At 40.6% G+C, this 25,091-nt stretch overlaps 1 protein-coding gene across 6 annotated transcripts in view; it reads right to left on the bottom strand.

The window, feature by feature from the left end:
• ZCCHC24 (zinc finger CCHC-type containing 24) overlaps positions 1-25,091 on the bottom strand; it is a 122,409-nt gene that overhangs the window by 30,864 nt on the left and 66,454 nt on the right. The window contains exon 4 of one of the 6 annotated variants that reach the window (XM_068397923.1): positions 16,415-18,355. The exons of the other annotated variants lie outside the window; for them this stretch is intronic. Coding sequence (XP_068254024.1) covers positions 18,270-18,355 — 86 coding nt within the window. The 3' untranslated portion in view covers positions 16,415-18,269. Of the gene's footprint in view, positions 1-16,414; positions 18,356-25,091 lie in introns of those variants that run through there. 6 annotated transcript variants of the gene reach the window in all.

Here is a 25,091-nt window from a genome sequence, read left to right as displayed (position 1 = left end):
CCTGACAATGTGCAAAGCTAGCTTGAATCATCTCAAGAATTGCTTGTGTCATGCTACCAAAACAGCATCAGCAGCTGCCAAACTTTGTTAACCATTCTGTGACATTCATGGTTGATGTCTGTAGTATTACAAGAACTTTAGGCATTTTACTGAAACTCTTATGAAAAGGAACTGAGGCAAACTGGTTTTCCTCTTTAATATCTTTCTTGATCACACACAGAAATGTGCAGTGCCTTGAAGGTGAGGAAGGATGAACTGCAATCAATAAATACCGAGTGAGAATGCTAATAGGTATCTGAAGGGTGAGAGCACGACATAGTCAAAGCATTGGGTGAAGAGGACTTCTCACATCAGAGTTCTGGCTAGACTGAAAGGAGAGAAGTGGCATCTAGGAGATGACCGATGCACAGAAAAGATACGGAATAAAATTTATAGCCTTTTCAGTGATTCAGATTCTGCCAAAAAGTTAGTTAACTGACTCTGTCTCTTCACTAATTATTTTGTTCTAATCTGTCACAAAACAAGCCAGGAGAAGGACTATTATCTGAAACTTTTTGGGAAACAGAAAAGTCATAGGTTGAATTAGGCCATGGATGTTGTATGTCTTGGTCCATAATTGTGGCTTTTGAGAGAAATAAAATCTCTTATGTGTTGAAATAGGAAACTCATGTCTGACTCATCAGGCTGCCTGGCTGTACTGTAAGAAATTAAGTCTTTTGGACACTTATGTTCTAGGCTTGTTCTGTACAGCTGTGTAGCAGGAACTTTGAGATTAAGATAATCATTGCTGTTAAAAACTTTGAATGGAAACTCTGTTTTGACCAGAGTATAGTCAGAAAAGTGAAACAAAATGGCAAATCTATCAACAAGTGAGTTGTAACCACCATTTCCTTTAATGCAAGTAGACGACATTTCTATTCCATTTTTTTCATTACCTCTTTGCCTATTCCTTCTTTAAAAAGCAAAGCTACTCAACCGTTTGCAACCTTCACAATATGTTTGTACAGTGACCCCAGACAGCATTTCCTATATTTAAGCATTTTATTGTCACTCGCACACAGCATTTCCTTATCATGGATACCTAAAATCTCATTTCCTGAAAGTCACCACTTTCCTGCCTGGGTACAGAAGTAGCTGACACCATAGGAGTCTCACACTGGACTGCTCTGAGCATGTGATGTTGGCAGTACCCCAGATCTGTTGCTAGCAGCTAACCCAAAATGGGGGAGTAGCCTGAGGCCAACAGATAGTTCCATATTCTTTGACAAATACTGACCCTAGGGAAGATCAGGAGATGGACTGGGAGATGAACAGGCCTTAGAGTAAATAATCTTTCTGGCCAACGGGAGACCTTTTTTTCCAAGAAAAAAACCCCAAGTCAACACCAAAACTCACTACCAAGTTAGGTATACTAGTGAAGAACATGCTGCACCAGAAAGCACGTGTGAAGGACAGCTGCAGTGTTCAGCCACTGTACATGTTCTAGGAGCATTTTTTCCTAAGGTGCTAGTTCTATTTTAGAGATCATACCCATCGCTCTGTTCAAACTATCCAATTCCACTCTTGTCCTAGCAGACAGTTTCAATACCCACAGGCAAGTAAAGTGAAAAGCTCATTATCAAACAATAGAAAGGATGAATCCATGTTCTAATAGAAACCTCATGAGAGCAAAGGATCCACCAAGGGGCTGTAGGGCACAGAAGGCATGACAAGGCTTTGTGCTATGCTCAGTACTTTTCATGGGAACATGTTTGTGACCAAGGCCATCTTCAACTTCTCTAAAGTCTAAGGCAGTCTTCCTGACACAGACAGTGAACAGGCCACTGCAAAATGTCTTTACTAGATGTTGTTTCTCTTGTTTGCTCAAGGCTAAGAAACTATTCATTTTTGAAAGGGTATTGTGCAAGAAGCATCTGGTATAAAATGCTTGCCATAGTGTTTGCTGCATAAGATGATTGGAGAGGTGGGATGAAGATTTGGGGAAGGGAGGCGTGCAGTTCTTTATCCCTTTTGCTCCTGTTTTCCCTTTCCTGTTTCACCCTGATACTCTTTCTGTCAAGAGATGTTAGTCTAAAGGTAGATTCATGCCTGCTCTTGCAGAGATGCAGTGGAAGTGAATTTGCCTTGATCAGGGATGGGAAGAAAAAATTCCAAACCATTGAGAAAACCTTATCAGGAGTCTTTGATTTTGTTTTTCATATTAAGGTACTCCTTTCTGTTGCACTGGAGTATTTCAGCAGTGTTATTGATTTAAAAAGAAAATGAAAAAAATCAATATGGAATGATAAAATAGAAGATGAACAGAAACAAGTGTATCCCACCTGACTTACTATAAGGTCTCAGTCTAAGGGTGTTAATTTCCCAAATGAAGGAGTACTGTCAAGGCTGTGCTGTTCTGGTAAGCCACAGATTCAGACTCTTGTGCAGAGATTGGCACAGCAGCAAATGTCTTCTAGCCCCTTGAGTTATTTTTTTTCAGTCTTTCCAAGGACCAGTTAACTTTATCTGCTCTGCATTTCAGGAGGATGTGCAGTTCAGTGTGTGCCTGGTGAGAGGCTCATTATCCTCTGCAGGCACAACACAAACCCCTGATTTTTGAAAGGCGACAAAAGAGGCGGCCGGTCCTGGTTTCCGGCCTCCCTGGCTGAGCCATTGCGGCGGGCTCCTCGGCCCCGGCGCAGCTGCCTCTTTGTGCGTTCGGGCATAATGAGGAGGGCTCGGGAGGAAGCTGACACAGGTGTGCCACGGGGCCAGGGACTTGGCTGGGGACGCAGCCTCGAGTGTGCGTGCACATCTCCACACACAGGTCTTGTGTTCGGTCTCGTCCATGGCCTTCAAGGGCCTCCTTGTCACGGCACAAACAATGGCGCCGCGCAGCCTCCCTTGTGCGCTGCCTCCCAGCCGGCGCTGACCAGAATAATCCCCTTTCTCAGCCCTAATACCATGGCAGAAATGTCATCCTTATTCTGTAACACTGGCGTTTGTCAACTTGGTGGGAACAAAGAGAGCATTCATTGAGTGGGAGACAGGCGGAAGACCTCGGGAAAAGCCCTTTGAGAGGACAGAAAATGTTCTTCTGTCAAACTTTGAACTCCACCGGAGCTGCTGTTTTGTCTTCAGGTCTCACCGGACTGGAGACAGAGGGCTGCCTTGCGTTGACCACATCTTCAGCTGGGGTCACAGGGCAAATTCAGGTTTATTTTTTAGGACAGCTGACTAGCAACAAATGGCCTTTCTTAGGGGGCAGCCCCATCTTTAAGAATTGTAGAGCTGTACTGCTCACCTGGGTTCGCTCTTGCTTTGCAAAATTAAACCTATAAGAAATGGATTTATCCTCATGCTTACTTTATACACAGATGCAGTTATTCTAATATCAGAGACTTGTATTTCCTGTCCAACATGTAGCAATACAAGGCCCTTGCCAGCAGTGAGGGACAACTTGAGCTCTATCAAACGTACCACTGAGAGGGAGCAAGACGAAACAGGGGAAGCCTGCTCTTCCTTGGACAACCTAGTAAGCCCTGCAGGATGCTGAAGGACAGCAGACATTTCCACTGGAGACAAATATGTCAACAACAGCCTGTGGAAGAGATCGAGCTCTTTTGACAGTTTGCTCAATGCATCAGCAGGCGACTTCTCACAAACAGCATTGGCTTTTCTTGCCCTTGCTGTTGAATTAAAGTAGATGGCTCAGGAGAGCTCCATGTAACCAAGAATATTCCACTTTATTGAAAACAGATCCAGTGGTTTTCTAAATATCACATCACCTCCTAGCTGAGCACAAGCACTGAGCTCACTTAGAAATCTCTCTACTCAGAGTGATGCATAGAGGTGGTTAACCCTAGGGTATTTGTGTTATGAAGACTGCTGCAATGGAGATCTGGGAAGGCTTAATTATTTCAGACTGTCTTATCTTTCTATTTTAAATTGTCCTCTAATTAGACTGTGTTAAAGCATTAACATAGCAGAGGTTGCTGTGTTTTAGTGAAAAGTTAAATGAATTTTGTGGGTCATTAATAACATACCCTGGGCTATTTCCCACTTGCTCCCATTCCAGAGCACTCACCAAATTATACAGAGTATATCTGCTGGTATGGAAATGCAGCTACCTTTGGGGTGGTGAGCAGTACCAGTCTGTGGTTTGCATTTTGCTAACTGCTGTCAGACTGGCCTGTGGGCAGCACACTCCACGCTGCCAGGATGTGTTCAGGGAAACGTGTAAGAAATCATTTTAAAGACTGCCCATCACCTGCTTCTTTTTAAGGACATGGTTCTGCACATGAAATCAGGATATAAACAGGAAAGGCCGCCTCCTTCATCTTGTTATCTGCGTATGCAGAAGGGGAATCCAGAGTGTCTTCGTTTCTCTAAAGCACCCACAGTTAAGTGCCTTATTCCTAAATCATCACTTAGGACTTGGGTTTAAACAGCATGAACTGAAGTCACATCCTCAACACCAGGCAAAGAAGTACTTGAAAATCCCTTCCCTTGCCTGTCCTATCTTCCTCACTGGATATACAGTGAAGTATTTTTTTTTCTACTTAGAAATATATGAAGAATGAGTAAGGAGAACTCTCTTAGAGTGCATGGACAGGGAGTTTAAGGACTATAAACATAATCTGTAGTGAAGTCAATAGAAAGAGTGTATTAAAATAAAAACATAACAATGTGTTACGAAGAAGAGAGATGTAAGGAAAAAGTGTGGAATCATATATTCACTGTAATTTGCAGCGTAGCAGGGAAGTGGAGTGTTAATACCAAGCAAACTTCCACAGAGGTAGATGTGCCCATTGGTCAGAAGTGCCTATCTGTGCTCTCTCAGCAGCTTCTCCAACAGTCAGCAGTGTTTCCTGCTCTTTCACTGATTTTTTTCAGTGGGCTCTATTTTTAAAATATTACTTATTAAAATAGTGCTCTCCTCTGGAAGGAGGGGGTGGGATGATGACTGTCTTTTTTTAAAGTGAAAATAGTAGTTGTGATGTCTATGTATGTAGTTTTGGTTCTTTGCTTTTTCTGTGCTTTAGTTTGATTTGTGAAATGGTAAAAAACTCACTGTTCTATATCACATGATATTAGCAGTCTTAAACGCATTAAAACTTCTGAAAAGCTTTAAGAACAGCCTCCAGAATTTACTTCATTTGCCATCGCTGATAATATAGCCATCAGTTTTTCCTTCCTGTAGACGTTTGAAAACATCCCAGGGCCATTAAACACAGTGAATCCTTGTTACTCTATTTAGGTTTATGATCCAATAGCTTATTCAGGATATTAGGGTAGATGGCGTGTGAACTGGGATGGAGCTCGCTTCTTACCATGCCTGTCTTTGTGCTGTTTTTCTCAGGCTTTATCCAGGTTATTTAACTCATTATTCTTTTATGTAAAAATTGTAAATCTTGAAACTTATAAATATTTTCTGTAAGTAGGGGTAGATAGGGAAATACAAAAGAACTTACCCAGATCTCTAAAAAGTTGAGTCTCTAATTAAGTTGAGATTGTCCCCCAATTAGTTTCTATCTATGACACAGTGTTTAGTGCCAGTTGAGTGGTCTATTATGACTAAATTTGTCAAACCAGAGGTGTTTTAAAAAAAAAAAAAAGCCTTTGATGCCAGAAGACTGTAACCACACAAGGACTATCAGTGCTCTTATGAAACAGATGTTTCATTGCTTCATACAGAGGAAACAGATCAGCTGATTACCTCACAGGTTGGCCTGAAAGAGTGAGCATGTTGCTCCCAGTCAGTGAGTGCAGAAGTGTTTTAGAAATGGACAGTTTGACTTGGGAAGGGGGCAGTGGTGAATAACCAGCTTGGAGTGGTACTTGGCAAGAAGGCTGTGATGACAGTATATTTTTGAAGGCACTGTGAAACAAAGAAGTGTTCCAAAAAAAGGAGATATGCACAACAAATTCCAGGGCAGAAGAACAGCTGCAAAAATCTTTTCTGCCTTTGTTTGACCTCTGATTTTAAACTGAACTGCTTTGCTTCACAGTGCCTGCAAACAACTGGAGCACTTCTAATGCCACTATTCATACCTGTTTGTAGAAAAGTTGGAGCTGTTTGCAGCCGTCTCGGTGTGTAGATAGATCTGCATTTAACAGGACTTTGTTAACCAAGGAGAAGAGGTATTTAAAATTATTAGTTCAGATTTTACAGTTGTGACCTCTCAGGCTGCACAGCCACTGTCGGTGGGCAGCACTGTTCCACAGGGAGGGTGCAGAAGGGCTCACCAGGGCTGGGTGTCATTCTGCTTGGGTCATTAAGGTAGTGTGGAGGACACAAGATTAGGAGTGCTGCTGTTTGGTGCCAATACACATCTGTCACAGGGATAACTTGCAGATATCTGCCTGCCTAGACTGCAGGTCCTGTCACATCACTGGATTAAGCACCCATGGGGGAGCAGACAGACACCCCTGCTGTGGTACTGTTGTTCTGCAGCCAGACCAGGCATGCACATAGCAGAGGCACGCCGCTTGTGATGCAGATCTCTGCAGCTTCTGCTCAGGTGACTGGGGTGGGCCATGGCAGCCCTCAAGAGCCGTCATAAAAGCTGGGTGTCTGTCCCAGCTAATGTGTATGCAACTTTGCAGCTTTTTGCGTAGGATGCTGCTTTGGAAAACATTCTTTCTGTCCATATTCACTGGAAACTGTTTTGAGACTTTGTAGGATACATTCAACATTATATAAGGAGAACTATGCTGAAAATTTAAGGCAGCCCTGTTATAGCAAAGTCAGTTTTGTAAACTTGCAGAAGAAATTGCTTTCAACCACTACTTAGCAATAGTCTGTTGAAGTGTGTGGGGCCAATTTAGGATTTGCATTCCCCTTTCTCTCAAATAATTAGCTCAGCTAAAAGTGGGTTATACTACGTGTTTAACCAAGAAAAAAAAAGTAATGTCTCTTCTGCTAACCAGCGTTATGGCTTAATGAAGAACAGAAGTAAAATTGCACATGAAGCCTCCTGCCTGGCAGTGAGAGCTTTTCAAACAACAGTTCAGAAATTCTCCCTGGAAAAGCAGTGATTGAGATTACCTGGATCTGAGCCTGAAGTGCCTGCGTTGTGCACAGTAACAGCTGCTGGTTCCTGGCTGGGAACAGGACCGGCAGGGGGACGGGGACAGTGCGGGGCTTCCAGCAGCTGGGAGTAGGTCATGTTAGTATTTGCACTGGCGAATAGGAAGGACAAAAGGAAAAAGCTGGACCTTGCCAGTAAAAGGGCATATAAATAAAGGATGGAGAATTTTTCTTCTGTCCAGGAAACAGAGACTAACTATGCACAAACCTGTTTACTACGATAAATAAAAGCCTTAGAGCACAGAGTTTTGCACTCATTTGAATATGGTAATTATCTTTAGGCCATTCAGATAGAGATTAATATCCCCACAAGAAAACGATATATTCATTCCCTTAAATGGAGAGAGCTGAACAGCCCCTTACACTGAAGACAAGATAAAGTTTGCAGAAGGAATTAAGCACCCAAGGCACGTGGACTTCCTACGTCTGCCTTGGCATTCCTGGACTAATGATGTACTACCATGGCAAGGTATATAATAGGGGGAAAGGGCCTGTGACCATTTTGGCCAGTGTGAAGATGAACTTCCCTTTGCAGCATCTGCACTGTTTGCATGTTTGCTTTCCGTAAGCCAAGCACTTAGTCATGTAAACATGTTTCTGAAAACAAACAAGCCCATATGCTAGCTGAACTGGAGTTAAAGGAAGGTCGTTCAGGTGGCACTGTCTAAACCAAGGCCCTAAATCCCAGTACATTCTGGTATGTGACTACAGAAGCAGCAAACTGAACACTTGTTTCTCCCATATTATATACAATGTGTTATTCTCCCTTTGTTTCTTTTGTCCTTTCTTAGCAGAAATTCCAGTGTGCAGTATCAGATTTTGAAGGGAATATTCTGAAACCTTGCGTTGAAGACCAGATGTTGCAAAATAGACATAAAATGTACATTTGTTGTTTGTAGATGGTGGGAAATTTGGTCAGTTAAATGGAAATAAAAAAGTTTCTGTATTAAATCTGAGGGAGAAACAGCACCGTCCAAAATGCTGCCTAGCGTTAAAGGCAGGTATGACTTTAGTGCCCCTGTCCCCCCGCAGCAGAAACAGTGTGAGCAATACAATTGGTTCTTTCAGCCTTCCCTACATGCACATCCTTCTTGATCAGCTGCCTGAAATCAGTTGTCTTCAGAAAACAGAAGAGTAAATGAGGTGAAATGACCATCAGTTTGTCTGTGCTTATTAGTAGTTAATTAACAGACTTCCCTACTCTCATGTTTTTTTTCTCTCCTGCTATGACTTTCATGCTCTTCCTTATTCTTTTTTTTCTTTCCTTCTCTTTTCTAGATCAGTGTTCTTAATGTTTAAAAACTTCAGCAGTGGAGGGAAAAAAAAAGTATGTGTCAAGTCTCCTCTAAGTCATTCTTCTTTGCAGAAAAGCAGTGCCCTGTCATCTACAAACGAAGCTTTCTTTCCAGTTACACCTCTCCCCCCTCAGCACTGTCCTCCACCCTGACTACTTGCTCCTTTTATCACATTATGATAAACAGATTTCTCTCTGTGGGGCTTGGTGGTTAGTAATAACTCAGCCCCATGAGGCAGAAATATGACTTTATAGTCTATGTGATCTGTCAGAAGTGGTGATATGTAGGACTGTACTGTAAATGGTTGCAGGAAATGCAGCTTGCGGACCTATTTATTAGAATGTATTGTAGAAACGGGCACAGAAATCTGACTGTATACAACTTGCAAATTATTTTCAAACACAAAATTGCACCAGTATACTGTTTTCAATTAATGATTTACCAGTTCCATTTAAAATTGAGTAGGAGATCCCAGCTGAGTGTAGAAACTGTAGTAGATGGGGAAAATATTGCACATGGGCTTTGGGTTCTTCTGAATTTCAAACCAAAAATGAGTGTAGATAACAGTTTTGTTTATAATACTAACAACTTGCTGGGAACTTGAAAATTTGCCTTTTTACCTCTCTCACAACAATCAGAATTGCAGTCACTTTTCACAGACTTGACTGGAAAAAAAATGCTCCTGACTGATGGGAAAAGAGGTTGTCTCAAACAGGGAGCAATCACAGACAAACATGAACTCATGTTAAACATATTACTAATACATGTAAAGAGACCACAGGAGCTGAAGTGTTCTGCATGCCATGCTGATTCAAAACCAGCAAGAAGATATGCATTCTCTAGATGCATAGAAAGATGGGATAACAAACTTTTCAGGATATTTTCTTCCAGGATAATCAACATTAAGACCGAAGCACTCGCACACAGTATGTTATGTCATGACATCATTTGGCAATCTCTCCTACCCTTCTTTAGTGCAGTGGAAATCTTGTTCTAGACAGGACTTTTCATTTCTAAACCTATTGTAAACATACATACATCATATTTACTTGAAGACAAGCTCAAAATATGCATGCCTCGTACTCAGGAAGGCTTGTGGTAATCCTTAATTCCTGAGCGCCCTTATTCCTGAAGTTAAAACTCCCCCATTAAAAAGGCTGCTGCCCTTGGGGACAAATGCTAATGAAACTGTTGGTGATCCTACTAGGGGAACTGTAGGTATCCTTAAGTAATATGGCGCAGTTCATGAAACAACTCAAAGATGAGGATTTTATGGACCACATAATCAAAGACGTTTAGAATATCCCACGAACTCAGTGAAAGTGTCTGTAGGCTCTCAGCATGTGATCCAGCCTGTGCTTCTGTTTTGTGGAAAGCTGTAGAAGACAAGCTGACTCTTGAATTGCTAGGGACACAAGGAGCTATTCTTGAATACCCTTAGCTTCCTAAGAGGTGTAGGTGTCATATTCAGGTACACAGTATTGCACTCGAGCAGAGAGGTAAGGAAGATGCAAGTGAAGCAGGCTAGATCATTTCCTGCAAAGAGGGGCTAAACTGCAGTATTTGGAGAGGGGAAGAAAAACGTTGCTTGAAAATTATGACAAGTTAGTCTTGGGGAGTAATACTGTAACAGTCCTAAAAGTGACTAAATTTAACCGATCTTGAGATTGCGCTAGTCCTAAAACATTTCCAAACGCTCTTTCCTCTGTCTGCCAGCATCAGCTTTTTCTTGTTCAGCTTCAAGCAGCTGTTTTTCATCCATGAATTCAATTCACCCCACTGAACATGGGCTCACTATATAGAAGTAATATGGTTGCAGGCAGCGAAAACTAGCTAGTGCTATGTGTGTCGCGTATGTACATGTTGCTGGTATTTAAAGGCAACCATCCTACCTAATAAATGCAATCACGCAGATACTGTAAGAGACTGGAGGGAAAACTGATTCTTGTGGGATGCCACAAAACTGAGCCAAGGAAGGGGGAAAACTATTGAAAATGCTGTTCCTGTTGAAAAAGACTGAAGCCATCTTAACACATTGCTCTGGTTGCCTGCCACCTCTTCTTGATGCAACAGCTGTATCTCATGGCTAGTAGTGTCAAATACCAAAGAGGTGCATGATGAAGAGAATGGATGTGTTCTCTCTTCATTGCCAGAACAAGATCACCCATCAGTGCTATTATAGTGGTTTCATTTGTGTTCTGGCTTGCATCCAAGCTGTGCTGGGACTGCTTCTGTTAGGCAGACTCCCTTAACTCTTTTAAGACATATTTCTTGCCACAGGCAGAGCATTCCTTCAAAGAGCTGTATTTTTATCTATACTTTTGTGAATATCTGTCAGCCAGACAAGAAGCTGTCCAAGGTGTTCACATAGGGAAGTAGTAGACTGATTTGAACTTATGCCATAAAATTAACCAACCCTTTCATAAATATTAAAAGATTAAGTATGCACTGTGCTGTTTAAGATGCTACTGTGTTGTTTTCCCCTTCCCCTTCCCTCTACCTGCTTCTGTCCTTTCAGTATCATGCTAATCAATTCTGCAGACATCTGGGATCAAAAACCTCTGGCAGAAAAGGGGAAAAAGCTTCCATAGTATTACTGCTGAGCTATAGGCTGGATCTGGGATTTTAAAAAAAATACATTTATGCTACTGGCCACAAAATGGCTTGATGCCTAGATCCTGCAGTAGCAGTTCCTTCAGCAAACCCATTTAACGATTCATCTTCATCTCTCTTAAAAGAAATGTAACTGTAAAATTGCACGCAAAATATACATTGCACATCACCGAAAGAGGAGGAACAAGATTCCACGAATTCCAGGTATCTGTCTCATTAGCCTCAGCAGCATATCTTTAACAAGTTTGCAGGTAACATTTTAAAGCATTCCCTGTTTATTCAGCCTACCCAAGCAGTCTCCTGGTTTGTTTGCCTTTTAAGTTTAAACTTATCAACTTTCGTGATTATGGTTGGTATCTGCAGCTGACAGCAGATAGGTTTATATTATTATTTTGTTTCATTTTGTTTGTATTAGTTGGTTTGTGTTTTAATGTGAGGTCATTACAGTGAAAAAATTTTATGTATAATCCAAAAAGGGTGAAAGAAGGAAAAAAAATCTCCACTACTTGCTGGAAGTGGAAATAAATTGGCAGGGTCCTAAGTTTCTACAAATTTCTGTAACCTTAATAGAAATAAGGTGGTATAGTTCAGTATAGCACCCTGGAAATGAATAAAGTGTGCTTAGTGTTCAGTGCTTAGTCAAGAATCAGGGCTTGAACAGCTAATGCCTAGAAAGATCCTCCTGTACTCAGAGGCAAGGCCAGCCTTGCCAATCAACCTGTGGAAATAGGTTGGGCCAATTCAGTGTGATAGCCCTTTCACATTGGGATACAGCTTTGATCAAAATAGCTAGCACTGCGAATCTATTTGCCCTAAACAAGTCTCCTGACCATACTAGTGCCAACTCCCTAATGTTTACGAACTGATATAACTGACTGTCTTTGCTCAGCAGATAAGCAATCACCTGTTTGAGGTCAAAGCTGATGAAGTTGAGTGCCAAAACGCATGTAACACCACGTCTGGGTGCACTGCTAGCTGCAAGGATGCAACTGCATGGCATGTCCCTGTTCTACCTGTTTTCTAGTTGTAGCATTACATATGTACCTATCTTTCTCCCAGAAATAAAATTGTGAATCTGGGAGCATGTATGATTATTTATACATGAAATGTCAGTTGGTTTTCTTCAGTATGTGCTAGGAATGTTCAGCAACTTTAAAGGTGACTTAAAAATTAAGCCCTAAATCTCTCGCACAGTTCCATTCTGTTCAGCATTCCCACTCTTTGGAGGAAGTTAATGAAAGTAAAACGCACAGAATAAGACGATGCATCTGAATATAATATAGAAGTCTTGGCTTGTGTGTGGTCAGTAACACTGGACAGTTCAAAGATTGTCTTTTGAAAGAGAAGCCTGGAAAGAACAAGGACCTGTCAGCCCCACCCCCCTGCCAACCACCAGCTTCAGTCGTGGGGCTAGCATGGTTAATCCAGAGCAAAGTTTATTTAACGGCACTGAAAGGGGCAGCCCCCCTCAGCAGTCTTTAGTTTTGAGATGACTTTAGCTCTTTGCAATTGCCAATACAGCACCTGCACTAGGAACAAATTTTAAAAAGTAGGTCACAACTGCACATGCAATTATTGATTGCACAAAACAGGCAGGCTATAAAAGTGTCCTGGTGTATCTGCTTTAAGTGCTGGCATGCAATGTCAGGAAACCCAGAAAACACAGGACCACCTGTGGAGTCCTCATTGCGGTATGATCCTGTTAAGTTAATACTCTCGAGCCTCTCTGCTGACTAATACAGGCAAACATTACAGCCAGCCAGGATTTTAATAAGCGGGACACTTTTACCTAGAGCACATGCCAACCCTAAGCTTGCTATGGAAAGCAAGCACGAAAGTAAGCAAGAGGTTAAAAAAGAAAATGTCTGGCTTTTTCAACAGCTGGGTTCCATTGTGAAAGGGTCATGTGGTGCCAAGGAAAACAGAAAATAGGAAGGCACACAGATTTGTTAGTTTGAAGTAATTGACCACATGGTGTCCAATGGTTTGTGTTCTCATGTTCTCCAGAGTGAGGTCCCACGGGAGCTGAGGCAGGGGTTCCAGTTCCTAGCACTCTATTGTTTACCCTGATGGTTTCCAGATGCTGGAGACGAGGACAGTGAAATCTTTGGGATGCTGCCAAAGAATGAAAAAGACTAAAGAAAACACCAAGGGTATTTTTTTAATTTTATTTTTAAAGAGGCAGTACTTCTTTTCACTAAGATCATCTTCATTTACAGTTCCCCATCTCTCTCAAACACACATGCGCACAGTGCTTCTCTCTCTTTCTGCCCTTTCCTTCCCTCTCTGTTTCTGTGTCTTTTTGTATTTAAACATCTCTGTAATGTAACCAACCAAGGGAAAGCAATGTAGGGGTTTTTTCCCCCCACCCTTGGCATCCGTAGCTCATTTAGCTGTAACACAGTGGATGTGCAAAAATGATCAGAAAACCCCAGCAAAAACTTCAGAGCAGGCACATCACCAAAGGAGTGTCAGCAGTGATGGGAAAGCCTCAGAAGGCTGTGAGTTCAAGTTTGCTTTGGCACAGCTGGAAGAAGTTTGCAGAATTCTACAAAGCATTTCCAAACATCTGAACCATGGAAATCAGGGAAGGGAAGCAAGAACAGAAGAGCAGTAGGCACTTTCACCAGCAAAGCCAGAAAGCAGAGAAGAGCAACGGAATGTAAAATAATAGGAAAAAACCAACCAACCAAACAAAAAAAAACCACACCAAAACCAAACCATCCTGATAATTAATTCTCAGCTTTCAGAAAGATGAGGTCTAAGAGCAGGGGCTTAAGTGTTTGGAGATATGTATTCTAGTCAAGTTTGGCTGACAACACTCTGAGTCAGAGCAAGTTTCTACATTGCACCTATGTGTATGTATGTGCTTGGGGTTGGCAGAGACTGTGGAAATCCATGGAAGAGTTCCTGTTGTTACCTTTCAAAAGATGGTGGATGAGATAGCTGTCCTGTTCACACGTTAGAAATATCATCTTGTGCTTTTCTTTCCTTTTGTTTTAATGAAGGTTATCTGCTATAGTCATGTCTTTGCTACAGCCTTCACATCTCCTGAGAGGGGTGGTAAGTGCATGGGAATGGGTATTTTGCAGGAAAAAACCCTCTAAAGTAGTCTTTGTAGAGAGTTTAATTTGCTAAAATAAAACTTTAGCAAAAACCACCATTCAAAACGAACTAGTTTTGAAACAATTTACAAGCTTGATTATAAATTTACTAGTAAGTGTAAAAATCCACTCATATTGTTCAAACCCTATCTATACTCAAAACCTTAGGCAAACTGCTGGCCAGATTTCAGACCCCTTGATGCTACCATCCTCTGCTTATTCAATCTCTTCCAAAGAATCTCTTACAAACCCCAAAGATGCTGAAACCTGATGTTCTGGGCCTAAGGTACGATAAAAGGGCACAAGGGCCTTTCCTTTTTCTCCTTCCTGTCTCCTGGTCAGGATGAAAGGGCCCTTACATCTCTTCTCTTTGTGATTTGGTAGTCCTTGCATGTAGGGCTGATAAAAATGCACCATTCAGAGAGGAGTATTGAGTTGCTTCTAGTGTACATTTCACAGATTTTTAATGTTAAATGTACTCCTTTCTTTTTCTTACTGTATGTGTTAACATTAATGCAGAGCAGCTGAATTCTGACAGCACTGAAACCAAAAAGGGTTTAAGAAAGTGACTTCTCAGCCGATGTTGTAAACAGGATTTTCAGTGTGAGCTGATACTTCAGAAACCAAGAGCAGGGTATGTTTGTACGTTGACCTGTACATGCCCAGTCGTTCTTTGTGTCAGACAAGTAAAGGACTGTGCTGACACACAAATTGGGTAAATCCATTCAGAAATGAATTTGAGAGGCCCATGATGAATAAGTTTACACATCTGTTTGATTACATGCTAAAAACATTAACTGTCTTATTTTGTCAAAGAATTGTGCTACTTTCCAACTCTAAAACCAGATCAGACCATGCTGAATGCTAGAACAATGCAGCCTTTTTATCACCCCCGATGCGATGAAGTACAGTCTCAACCTTCATTTTCCCCCTTTTTTAAAAAACAATAAAATCTAAACTGTATTTGAAAATGAAAGGTTCCCTGTGATTTTCTAATTAACCTCATATATTATTTGGGAACAAAGAAATAAATGAGCTGCAAGACTATTTCCCTCTCCACAAACTGTAAACAATTTCTAAGGTTGTTAATACCTAGTATTTGTATCACATCTTGAATGGTGCCTGTTATCAGCAACTAGTCAGGTGGTTCCATGTCAAGATTTTGTTTTACAGTATAGCATGCCTAATACAGTAATTTTTTATTAATGGAGATCTAATGGTAGCTATGGCAACTGTACTGTCTTCTCTGGAGCTGGACCTTTTTTATTTTTATTGTAACTAAAGACAGTTATTTCCTTCATTAAACAGCTTCATTTTGTACAGGCATGTACATGTCAGAATTGCTATACTGGGCCAGACAAAGGTGCTAGTCCTGTCCCTGGCAGGGCCAGCAGTGGATGTCAGCGGAGAGTATAAAACCAAGCTAAGCATAAAACAGTATTTACCCCAGTATGCTCTCCCATCCTCCACCAATTTGTAATTCAGGGATGCCCTGAGCCAGAGATGGTATCTTTTTCCAAATTCCGTTCTGATCCTTGCTTCTCAGAAATATATTCTGAGAGTACTGTATCTGATAGAGCACAGCTGACAAAAGAACAAACGAGTAACGGTGTCGTGAATGTGCTAACCAAGTGGCAGCGTTAGATCATAGTTCACTTCCACTGAAAAAATCATGAGTGACTAAACACTCCATATTTCTTATTTTGGGTGGAGATAATGAACAACGCGACTGTAAAATGCTATGTGAAAATCCTTATGTTCCCCACGCTTTGCCTTCTAACTCAAAAGATGCAGATAGAATCAAAATGACTTACAGTTAGCACAGAAAAGATATTTTTGTTTTCAGACTTGCCCTTTTTGCAGGCTCAAATGGTATCAGGTAGATTAGCAAGAATGTTTTTATAAAAGGCTCCATTTTCTCTGTTGAGGTGTCTTGGTTTAAACATGCTGCTTGTGTTGGTGACTTATCAGATGTGCTTTTCAATCCAGTTCCTGAAAGACAAACTCCTGCAGGCAAAAGCCACTACCAGAGCTTGCTCTCTTCCTGTGCACTGGTCTTACAAGGGCAGAGAGAGGACTGCAGGCAAGGCTGGGCAGCTTGTGCTGGCTCCTGGGCTCAGCCATGGGGAAGAGCAACAACTGTGGTACTGCCACAGACATTGTACGGTCTCTGCAGACAAGCAGAAGAGCATTCCCTAGGGGCTGTCAAATGAAAACTTAAACCTCAACCAATTTTTGATCTTGTTACTGTGATGTAAATAGAATAAAATATAGGGAAAATGCTTTGAAATAGAAAACATAACTCTTATATTATTGTGCTAAATTTGTCTGTTTATTCCATTATTCTTACTTTTCTTTTAAGACTTTGTTTACTGCAAAAGCATAGAAACAGGCTTACGGTTCCGTAAAGAGACTGCATCAGTTTGAGTGTATCTTGCCTTCTTAATGTTTTCTGTTTTAGCAGACTTGAAATGAATAGGTGAATAACTGAAATCAGTTCTTACTATACACAGAAAGAATAAAGTTTATTAGATGACAGAGGATGAAGTGGACAGAGCTTAAAAGGGCATTTAATATATGATGACTTTTCCTCTTTATTTTCATAACACTGGATTTGGTGAAGATGGTTGAAGAGTGATCCATAGCTGGTCTAAACACATATAAATGCGTAACTGCAGCTTGATGGCTTTATAGTGGCTGTGAATCTAGCTCCTAGCATTTCCCTCTTAAACTCTACCATAAAGATGAACTGTATGGAAGGATGTTTACCCTGATCCCCTAAATACAGATACTGCAGGTACTTCCTGAGGGGTATGTTACCAATTCCCTTGTACCTTCTGCTTTTTCAGGCACCTGAATGAGAGTTTCAAAAGCTTCACAGAAATTAGTACACTTGAGGCTGCAGGTCTTTGCCAAAGCAGTATGAATATCTAACACACTGTGTTAAAGCTTAGCAGCAAGATGGAAACCTTTCAATTCCATTGCACTTTCAACTGATGCCAACCTGGCACTCCAGCGTGCAAGTTTTGAATCAAGCCTGGTGTACTTTTTTCCAGGCAGATTTTTTCCATAGTGTAAAAACTGACTGCTCTATTTTAGAATAACATCTCATTTATAGTATGTAAAAGGTGTCCTGAAGGACCTCTAGGACAAGCCTTTGGTGACTTAAAAAGAAGAAATAATTTCTTACTAAGTATGTTTCTCCTCTTCATCTGTACACACATTTTTGTTAATGGAGAGATAAGCATGAATCCTGGGTATTATTTGGCTTTTTTTTATGTGTGCTACTGAAACAACTGAAATGTTTTACATAATGAATATAAGAAGGGAGACCAAGTGCTTCATAAGCAGCTAGTGCTTTGGAGAATCTCTGGATTTGGCTGTTCAGTTTCAAACATCAAGAAAGGGTTTTGTTTTCACAAATTACAGCTCATCAATCTATTTTTTCAGGTGTTCAATCTTCTAGGATTTTTCAGAACATTAGAAGGAATACAGTACAAAGCAAATTCAGTACCTAGTGCCAAAAGTAAAGGTAGTATTTTGTTTTGTAATTTTTTTCTTACAATTCAAACATTTAAGAGTTTGAAATATTAATCTAATGCTCTGCATTGGAGATAGAGCTCTGATCAAGACAAGAAATTTTAAACGGGATATATGGATATATGTATTTGTTAGATGAAGAGAGAGAGAGACACCTTCAACATTTGCCTGTGATTCCAGTGTGTTAATAATGTGCTTGCTCCAAGCAGCTGATTCTCTTCAAGTGCATCTGACCTAGCAGATGTCGTAAAGTTAGGGAGCTATGACCTCAAGCACTGGCTTATGGAGAGGTTAGCTCCCAAAGAGACAGTCAGAGAGAAAAAAATAAGAAAGGAAAATGGTTTTATGTGTTGCATCCGGTTAACCGGTAACAAAACAAACAGAAAAACACACACAATTATATCCTGGATTTCAAGAGCTTCAATTCCAAACTTTGTTTGACCCGCTTACTCTGGACTGGCTTTAGAAAATGAGATGCTGTCTTTCCTCCTAGGCTTGAAAACTGTTTCCTGCCTGGGATTTATGGCTAGTGGTGGACCTCAAAGGACTGCATAATGTTCAGTATCATAGGAAGTGAAGTAGATTTAGCTGCGAACACAAACCGAAAAGGGGATTATCAGCAGATTTCTGCAGCGCTTGTGTCCATCACGTGTAGCAGACTCCAAGGAGTTTTCTCCCCTCTTCTTTTGTCTTGTTTAGATCCAGTAAATTGCATGTCTGGGGATTGTATGCTGTGGTCAAAATGTCATCAGTTAAAATGTGAGCAGTTTTAAGCTGGTTACATTGCTGTTTAATGCTTTTTTTTTTTTTTTGAGGTTCAGGCCTAAAATAGTGGTTCATGTTATACACCTTTTGAGCTGTGCATTTTCTTGTCAGAATGTGTGAACAGATTATGGCACAGACAAACCATACCGCTAATAATCCATGGGGAAATCAGATAGAGCACCGAATGACCCGTGTGGTTTCAAATCGGGCTTCAAGCATGACAGCAGAAGTTGTGCTGTAGAAGTCAGTGGGAATAAGATGCAACTCCCATAGGGATGAACTTAAATAGAGGTGCAGTAACATTTCCTGACTTGCAAGCGGTATTTGGTTTGAGGAGAATTGAATATGAGGTGCTAAAAGATATTAGGAGTCTTAAAACTACTTCTAGTGAGAGCTTCGTAACTGATGCAGAACTACCAGTAATATTCTGCATTTGTTGTCATTCTTCTTTCCTTGAAGCACGGTGAAAATATGCCTTTGAATTCCCAATTCTCCTGTGCACTCTGGACTAAACCTGCACGGCAGCGCCTTACTTCCTAGGCACCATGTTGTTCGCCCCTCCAAAAAGCCTGATTTTTTTGGAAGTCACTCAGCATCCTCTCCCAGACCATCTTAAATATGTATAAACCAGGTCACTTCAGATGGAAGCGATAACCATTGGAAAATCTTGGTCCCTGTACATTTTTAAGACAGCGGCTACTGCCAGGAGGGAGAGGAAGCAGCTTCTTAATTGCGCAGAGCTGCGCTGCAGCTGCTTGGGTGCTACCAGTGCAAGGGGGGGTTCAAGCCTTGTAGCCTTTCCAGAAAAGTCATGCCTGTGGTCTTGTTACATCTCTAGCACTTTAGTTGCCTCTTTTTTTTTCTTTTCAATATGTATTCTTTATCTTTTCTAGCAAGCCACTATTGTTTCTCAGGTTATATTGCAAAACAAAAGCCAAAACTACTACTCAGAAACTATTTATGCAAAATACTGAGTAGAAATAATTTTCTGCTTCTCACAGAAGACCTCTGCCTACATATTTTTTTTTTTTTTTTTTTGATAAACAGCACAAAAATATAGCTGAAGGGAAAAAACCTTTCCAGAGCTAGAACAGGACCTGAAGGGAAGAGGGTTTAGTTCCACTATGGCACTTAGGACATGTCGTTGCCTTTCTTATTCCTCACACTTCCCCATAGATTACTAGTTACTTTTGGCTTAATAGGAACATGGTAAGGCAAAGTTAATAATTTTAGACTCTTCTTATTATAGCAATGTGTGTCAAACAGAATAAAAAGAGAGTGTAAGAACACAAGAGGAAAAATAGACTAAGTTCTGTTACTGAACAAGGAAAACTCTCTTTGAACTTAAGGATTAAGGACTGCAGAATATGGCAAAATATTTGAGAATGTAAATATTCTGTGTCTTTGGAACTTGATACCTAATGCTGTAGGTATGAGAGCTGAGATCTAGGTGTTTGCATGTATCTTCTGTCACAAGCCTGATCACCGAAGTAAGCAAGTTCTTAAATACATATTTAACTTCAAAAGTTCATGGAAAAATTGTACCGAAATCAGTAAATTTTGCTAGATTGTGATCTCGTGACTCCAATAGTAAACTTAATTTGAAGGAATCCGAACTTAAACCAATTTTCTTAAAAAGAAAAAAAAATTCTTATCTCAACCCAGTTTCATTCCTCTGTGTGAGTCGTGTATGTGGAGAAAAGTTCGGTGCTTGTTACTCTTCCTAACACTCAGACTATTTTAGAGCAGACGAGAAAAAAAACATTGCTGAATGAGACTCTGTTTCCATCGCTTAAGATGGCTCTCATCTTGCTGTAGAAATACGTGTGAAAGCAAAAGAGACAGCTGCGCCTAAGAGCCCAGTAACCCAGAAATTTCCTGTCCCATTCTTTCCTATGGAGAATGTGGGGATTTGGGAGCTCTCAAGACAAACATGCATCTATATTCCCATATAAGACGACAGTACAGCTGCCAAGATTGCAAGATGCCACAGAGTCCATAATTGTTTGAGACAAGCTGTGCTAGGAATGGATAATCCTGCCTTTTATTCATACATTAAAATATACTTTCAAAAAACTCCCCATTAGGTTACCCATTAAAGTCAAATGGATGCTAGGGTAAACAAACATGATAATAGCTAAATCCTAGGCTCTACAACTGTTTCATTGGGACTGGGATTTTGTGACAGCTTTTGCTGTAGTGCTTTATAACGCTTGTTCACATGCAGCAGCAACACCATAAGAAATGACCGATTGGTGAGGGTGGATGTCGTCTTTTTCTTCTTGTGATGTGCATATAGAGTTACATAAAACTGGAAGTAAACAGTTGTCCATCACTCAGGACAAAGATGTTTTTTGCTGAGTTCACTTCAGACGCAACTAAAATCGGAGCTGTGATACTGACCGGGATGAGCAGTCATAGGAGACCTATAATGTTACTGATGTAACACAGACTTTCCCGGCAGCTGTGGAAGTTAGAGACTGTATACCTATGGCTTTGCTCTCATTTGGTTTGAGAACTGGCAGGCATCCCATTTTTTGCCTGCACAGCACCGTGATGCTGACTGTGGGTTGTCCTTTGCTGCAGCCGCTGCTCCTCCTTGGCAATGTTGCTCTCCGGAAACAGTGCCTGTGCACAAACTGACCCATTTACTTTTCCACTGTATCTTAGCTCTTAAGCTGTGAAAAGATAACAGCGAGTACAGAAAGCCTGTTTCAAAGTGACATTTCCCCTTTTACTGTTGAGCACTAGGACATTGCTCTCTGGATCCTGACTAGAGATAAAACCTTATGTGCAAGATTGACCAGAAGAACCCTTTGAATGTGCCTGAATTGGACTAGCCAAAGAAATACATTACTCCTTTCTCTTTCTTTCCCTCCCTCCTCCCCCTGCACCTTCTTCCATTGTATGGCAATGGTAGCAAGAAGGAAAGTGAAAGAAAGGAATAAAAATAAAAGATCAAGGAATTTGATATGATCAGACTAAGTGATCACTTTTTCCCATTGTATTTAAAATCCATCCATTAAAAAATTTTGAAGGTGTAGGTCTGCAAACGTGCTTGCTGGCTGCATTGGTGTAAACTGAGCTACTCTGTTGTGACCTGCTGCTGGTATCTCTGCATGAGAATACTCTATCACTAGCAGGGACCAGTTCAGCAACCAGTTCTGATCAGAGAAGAGAGTGTTTTAAATAGCACCTTATTAATATCTTGTGAGTGTCTTCATAGGGTTTTTTTTCCTTTTTCTTTATTTTCTTTTCTTGGCAATAGATCTGCCATGTTTTGATTTATGAAAATGTATGTATTTTTGTTAAAGAGTACTCAGATTCTACAATGGAACTGCACTCCGTCTTTCAGAAGTTAAAACCAGTCAGATAGAGTTTTGGGGGGTGTGGGGGGGGAGGAAATCTTAAGTTCCAGTCTTGCAATTGGATTCATGCAGAATGACCTGTAGCACAGTTGGAAACTCCCCTGAAGTTTAGGGAAAATCTTCATAGGATCTGACTGTAAATTCATGACCTTGAAAACATCACTTACTGTAAGACCAGAGCTGTAGCCACGTCTTGATATTTGAAAGGGAATGTATTAAAAATTCAGTCATTTTCCTTTAATGGAATATCTAATAATTGTTTATTTGGAATTAAATATCAGCCTTTCCTCATGTAACAAAGGCAAACACATGTGATCAGAAAGACCTGATCTTCCAGTACAAGGCAAAGAGGATAAAATAAATTTGCTTTATATTGGCTTGGGATCATTTGTATTAGTTGGATTACAACAAAAAAAGTCCCTTCTACCACATCTTCAAGAACCAGGCATGAATCCGATAGACATCTGTGGCTGGAAAATGTGCTATATTCTGGCCAAGCTGCCTCTGCAGAGTGAAATAGGGGATAAGTGAAAGTACTGCCCTGGAAAAAAGTGAGTAGTAGTAAAGCTATACAGACGTGAGAGACAGGCTTCTCTTCTGCTCAGTGATACCTCCTGCCAATGTAGGCCAGTGGAAGAAAGGAGAAGAAACACTCAGGGATGAAAGGAAAATAAGGAGGAGAGAGAAGAAAACCAAGTGGCAAGTGAGGGACTGCAGAAAACACTATGAAAACAAGACCAAAAATAATGCATTAATTTTTTTCTTACATTTCTCGTAACACATTGCTAACTCACCCTGATATGTCAGCCAGCCAGTTAGCACCCTGTCCTGGAGTAAGCTAGCTGGCAAAAAGGAGAACGATGCATTTTAGGAATGGCTGAATCAAACACAGTATCTGTATGCAAAATTAGGCCACTTCCAAAGAGCTGACTTACTCCACAAGTTAAACAAACGTAACTAATATTTCTTCAGATTTATGACTGTTTGAGTTGTCCACCACAGATTTCCCTCTAATTTGGCAATATATTTCTGGCCAATTCCTCCTGAGAGGGCTAAAGTCTGCATAGGTTACTCTGCTTGTTGTAGATTAGGTCTATAGAGACCCTGCTGTCTCTCTTGATTTGGGCTGTGATGAGGCTAAAAAGATGATCTGGGAAAATAAAAACTGGTCAGCCTCCCTTTGGTCCCTGGCAAAACCATGGGGCATGTCCTCTTGGAAGCCACTTCTGGGTATGTGAAGGAGGTCACCGGGAACAGTCAGCATGGATTAACTGAGTGTAAATCATATCTGATTGCCTTTTATGATAAAATAACTGGATTTGTGGATGAGGGGAGAGCAGTGGGTGTCAATAACTTGACTGGAAGCAATCTGTAGACAGGTAGCAGTAAAGTGTAGAAATTCAGAAGACTGTTATGAAGGCCAAATAAACACTGGGACTGTTTAGACACAGTAAGTGAACGAGTATGTGACAGAAGTGCAGAGTGGGTAAACTGCAAGTTCTCCTAGCTCTTTTGCAGAGGAAGATGTTAAGCTGAATTAAAAAATAACACACTGAAAAGGTTTAAAGGAAATATGCATTATACAATGCATAGTTGCAATCTTTGGCACTCACTGAGATTGAGAACCCAATTGGATTTGAATCAGGGATTTACAAAGAGTGAGAACGATGAGTTAGGCATGGTAAAAACTCTTCTGCTATTAATAAAAACCATTATTCTGCAGGACACATGGCAACTACAACTTATAAAGTGTATCTTTGTCACGTTGTTTTAAGATTTTTCCCATCCACTACAGGATTTTTTAAAACTTCTTGAAGTATCTGTTCAGTCATTGTTCTTTACTAAGAGTGGTCTCTTTTTTGAGGCTGTTCCTGACTAATAGTCTGAGAAAAGGTGCTGGGTATCTCCAGGCTTTTGGCAGCGTTGGCAGAACCTACACAGCAGTTGTGAATCTGATGGTGGAAGATGATGACTCTATGGAAAGGGTTGGAAGCATGAATCAAGCAACACAGAGTGCAGGATGCCACGAGAGTACGCTTGCAAGCAAAGACGGGTTTGTGAAGAACTTAGTGAAAACCAAGATGCTCATAGGAAGAGGACACTGACAAAGATGCTAGTGTTGGGGGAGGGACAGAAGAGGATGTAATCAGAATAATAGAGAGACATCAGAACTTAACTAACGTGGCATTAAGCTGCAGGCATGCTGCTATTTTAGTCCATCTCCTGGAACTGCAGGGTTATTTACTGGAAATCTAGCCTGAAAATGCATTCTTTGTGTAATGCTCTAAGTAGGAAGCCACCCCAAGGGATGCGAATTACCAAATACTGTGACGTGCTGGTGTAGAACGTAAACCCAAACAAACCAGGACTCTCAAAGGCCTATAGCTAAATATTTATTTCGGAGTCAGTTTAAAAACAGAATTCTCATCCCGCAAGAGCACACAGTAATCCTGCAGGTCTAACTTGGCTCTGCTATTTGCTCACACCGCATTCCCAGCCTGGACAGTTTTTTATGTTTCAAGACTTGGGATCTGCAGTGGGGTCAGTCCTGTCTGTGTCAGGTAACAGAAAGGGCACTTTTCACAGTACTTAACAGTACAACACCTATTCAATACACGTTATGGAAACTAATAGTAACTATAAGCCAAGTCTATTAGAAAAATTATATGGCACAGACAGGATTTATGATTTACACTAGATTTACACAGATGTTTAATAATTAAAATACTATTTAATCTTCAACCAGCCTCAAACTAAGATTCCCTGGAATTCATCCAGTAGTAATGTGGCAAACTTACCTTTCATTAATTTGAAAGAGACTCTTACCACAAATCAATCTGTTGCTGACAAACAAATTTTTAAACATTTGGATTTCTTTAGGGAAGTTTTGTGAACATTTATTTCTCTCACTGAATGCTTTTTCATTCATGAGTAACCACAAGTACACAAATGCAATTATTTTTTGAGCACGCCGTTCTCCTGAAAGAATAAATGTCTCATCGTTTATCTTCATCTGTGGGCACCTATAAAACTGTGGTCTCTCCATTATTTTTTTTTATACCTCACAGAAATTGTGTGTTAGATAAAATGCTATGACAGCCTAACAGCTGAATTAAAGTCCTTGGGTACCAAAGTAAGGAACAGTAGTGCACACTTCTATTTGTGTAATTTGGTATTTACACATGCAGCATTTTGGCTACAAAAGGCTGATCTTTTTTGGCATAGCGGTTCGAGGATGAGCAGATTTTATGAATTTAGCTGTGGAAGTCTGTTATCAATTTTCTACATTAAAAAAAAAAGGAAGGAATTGGATCACAGTGAGTTCCTCAAGACT

Source organism: Nyctibius grandis, chromosome 4 (genome assembly GCF_013368605.1).
Source record: "Nyctibius grandis isolate bNycGra1 chromosome 4, bNycGra1.pri, whole genome shotgun sequence".
NCBI lineage: Eukaryota > Metazoa > Chordata > Aves > Nyctibiiformes > Nyctibiidae > Nyctibius > Nyctibius grandis.
This window is presented reverse-complemented; position numbering and strand designations above follow the sequence as displayed.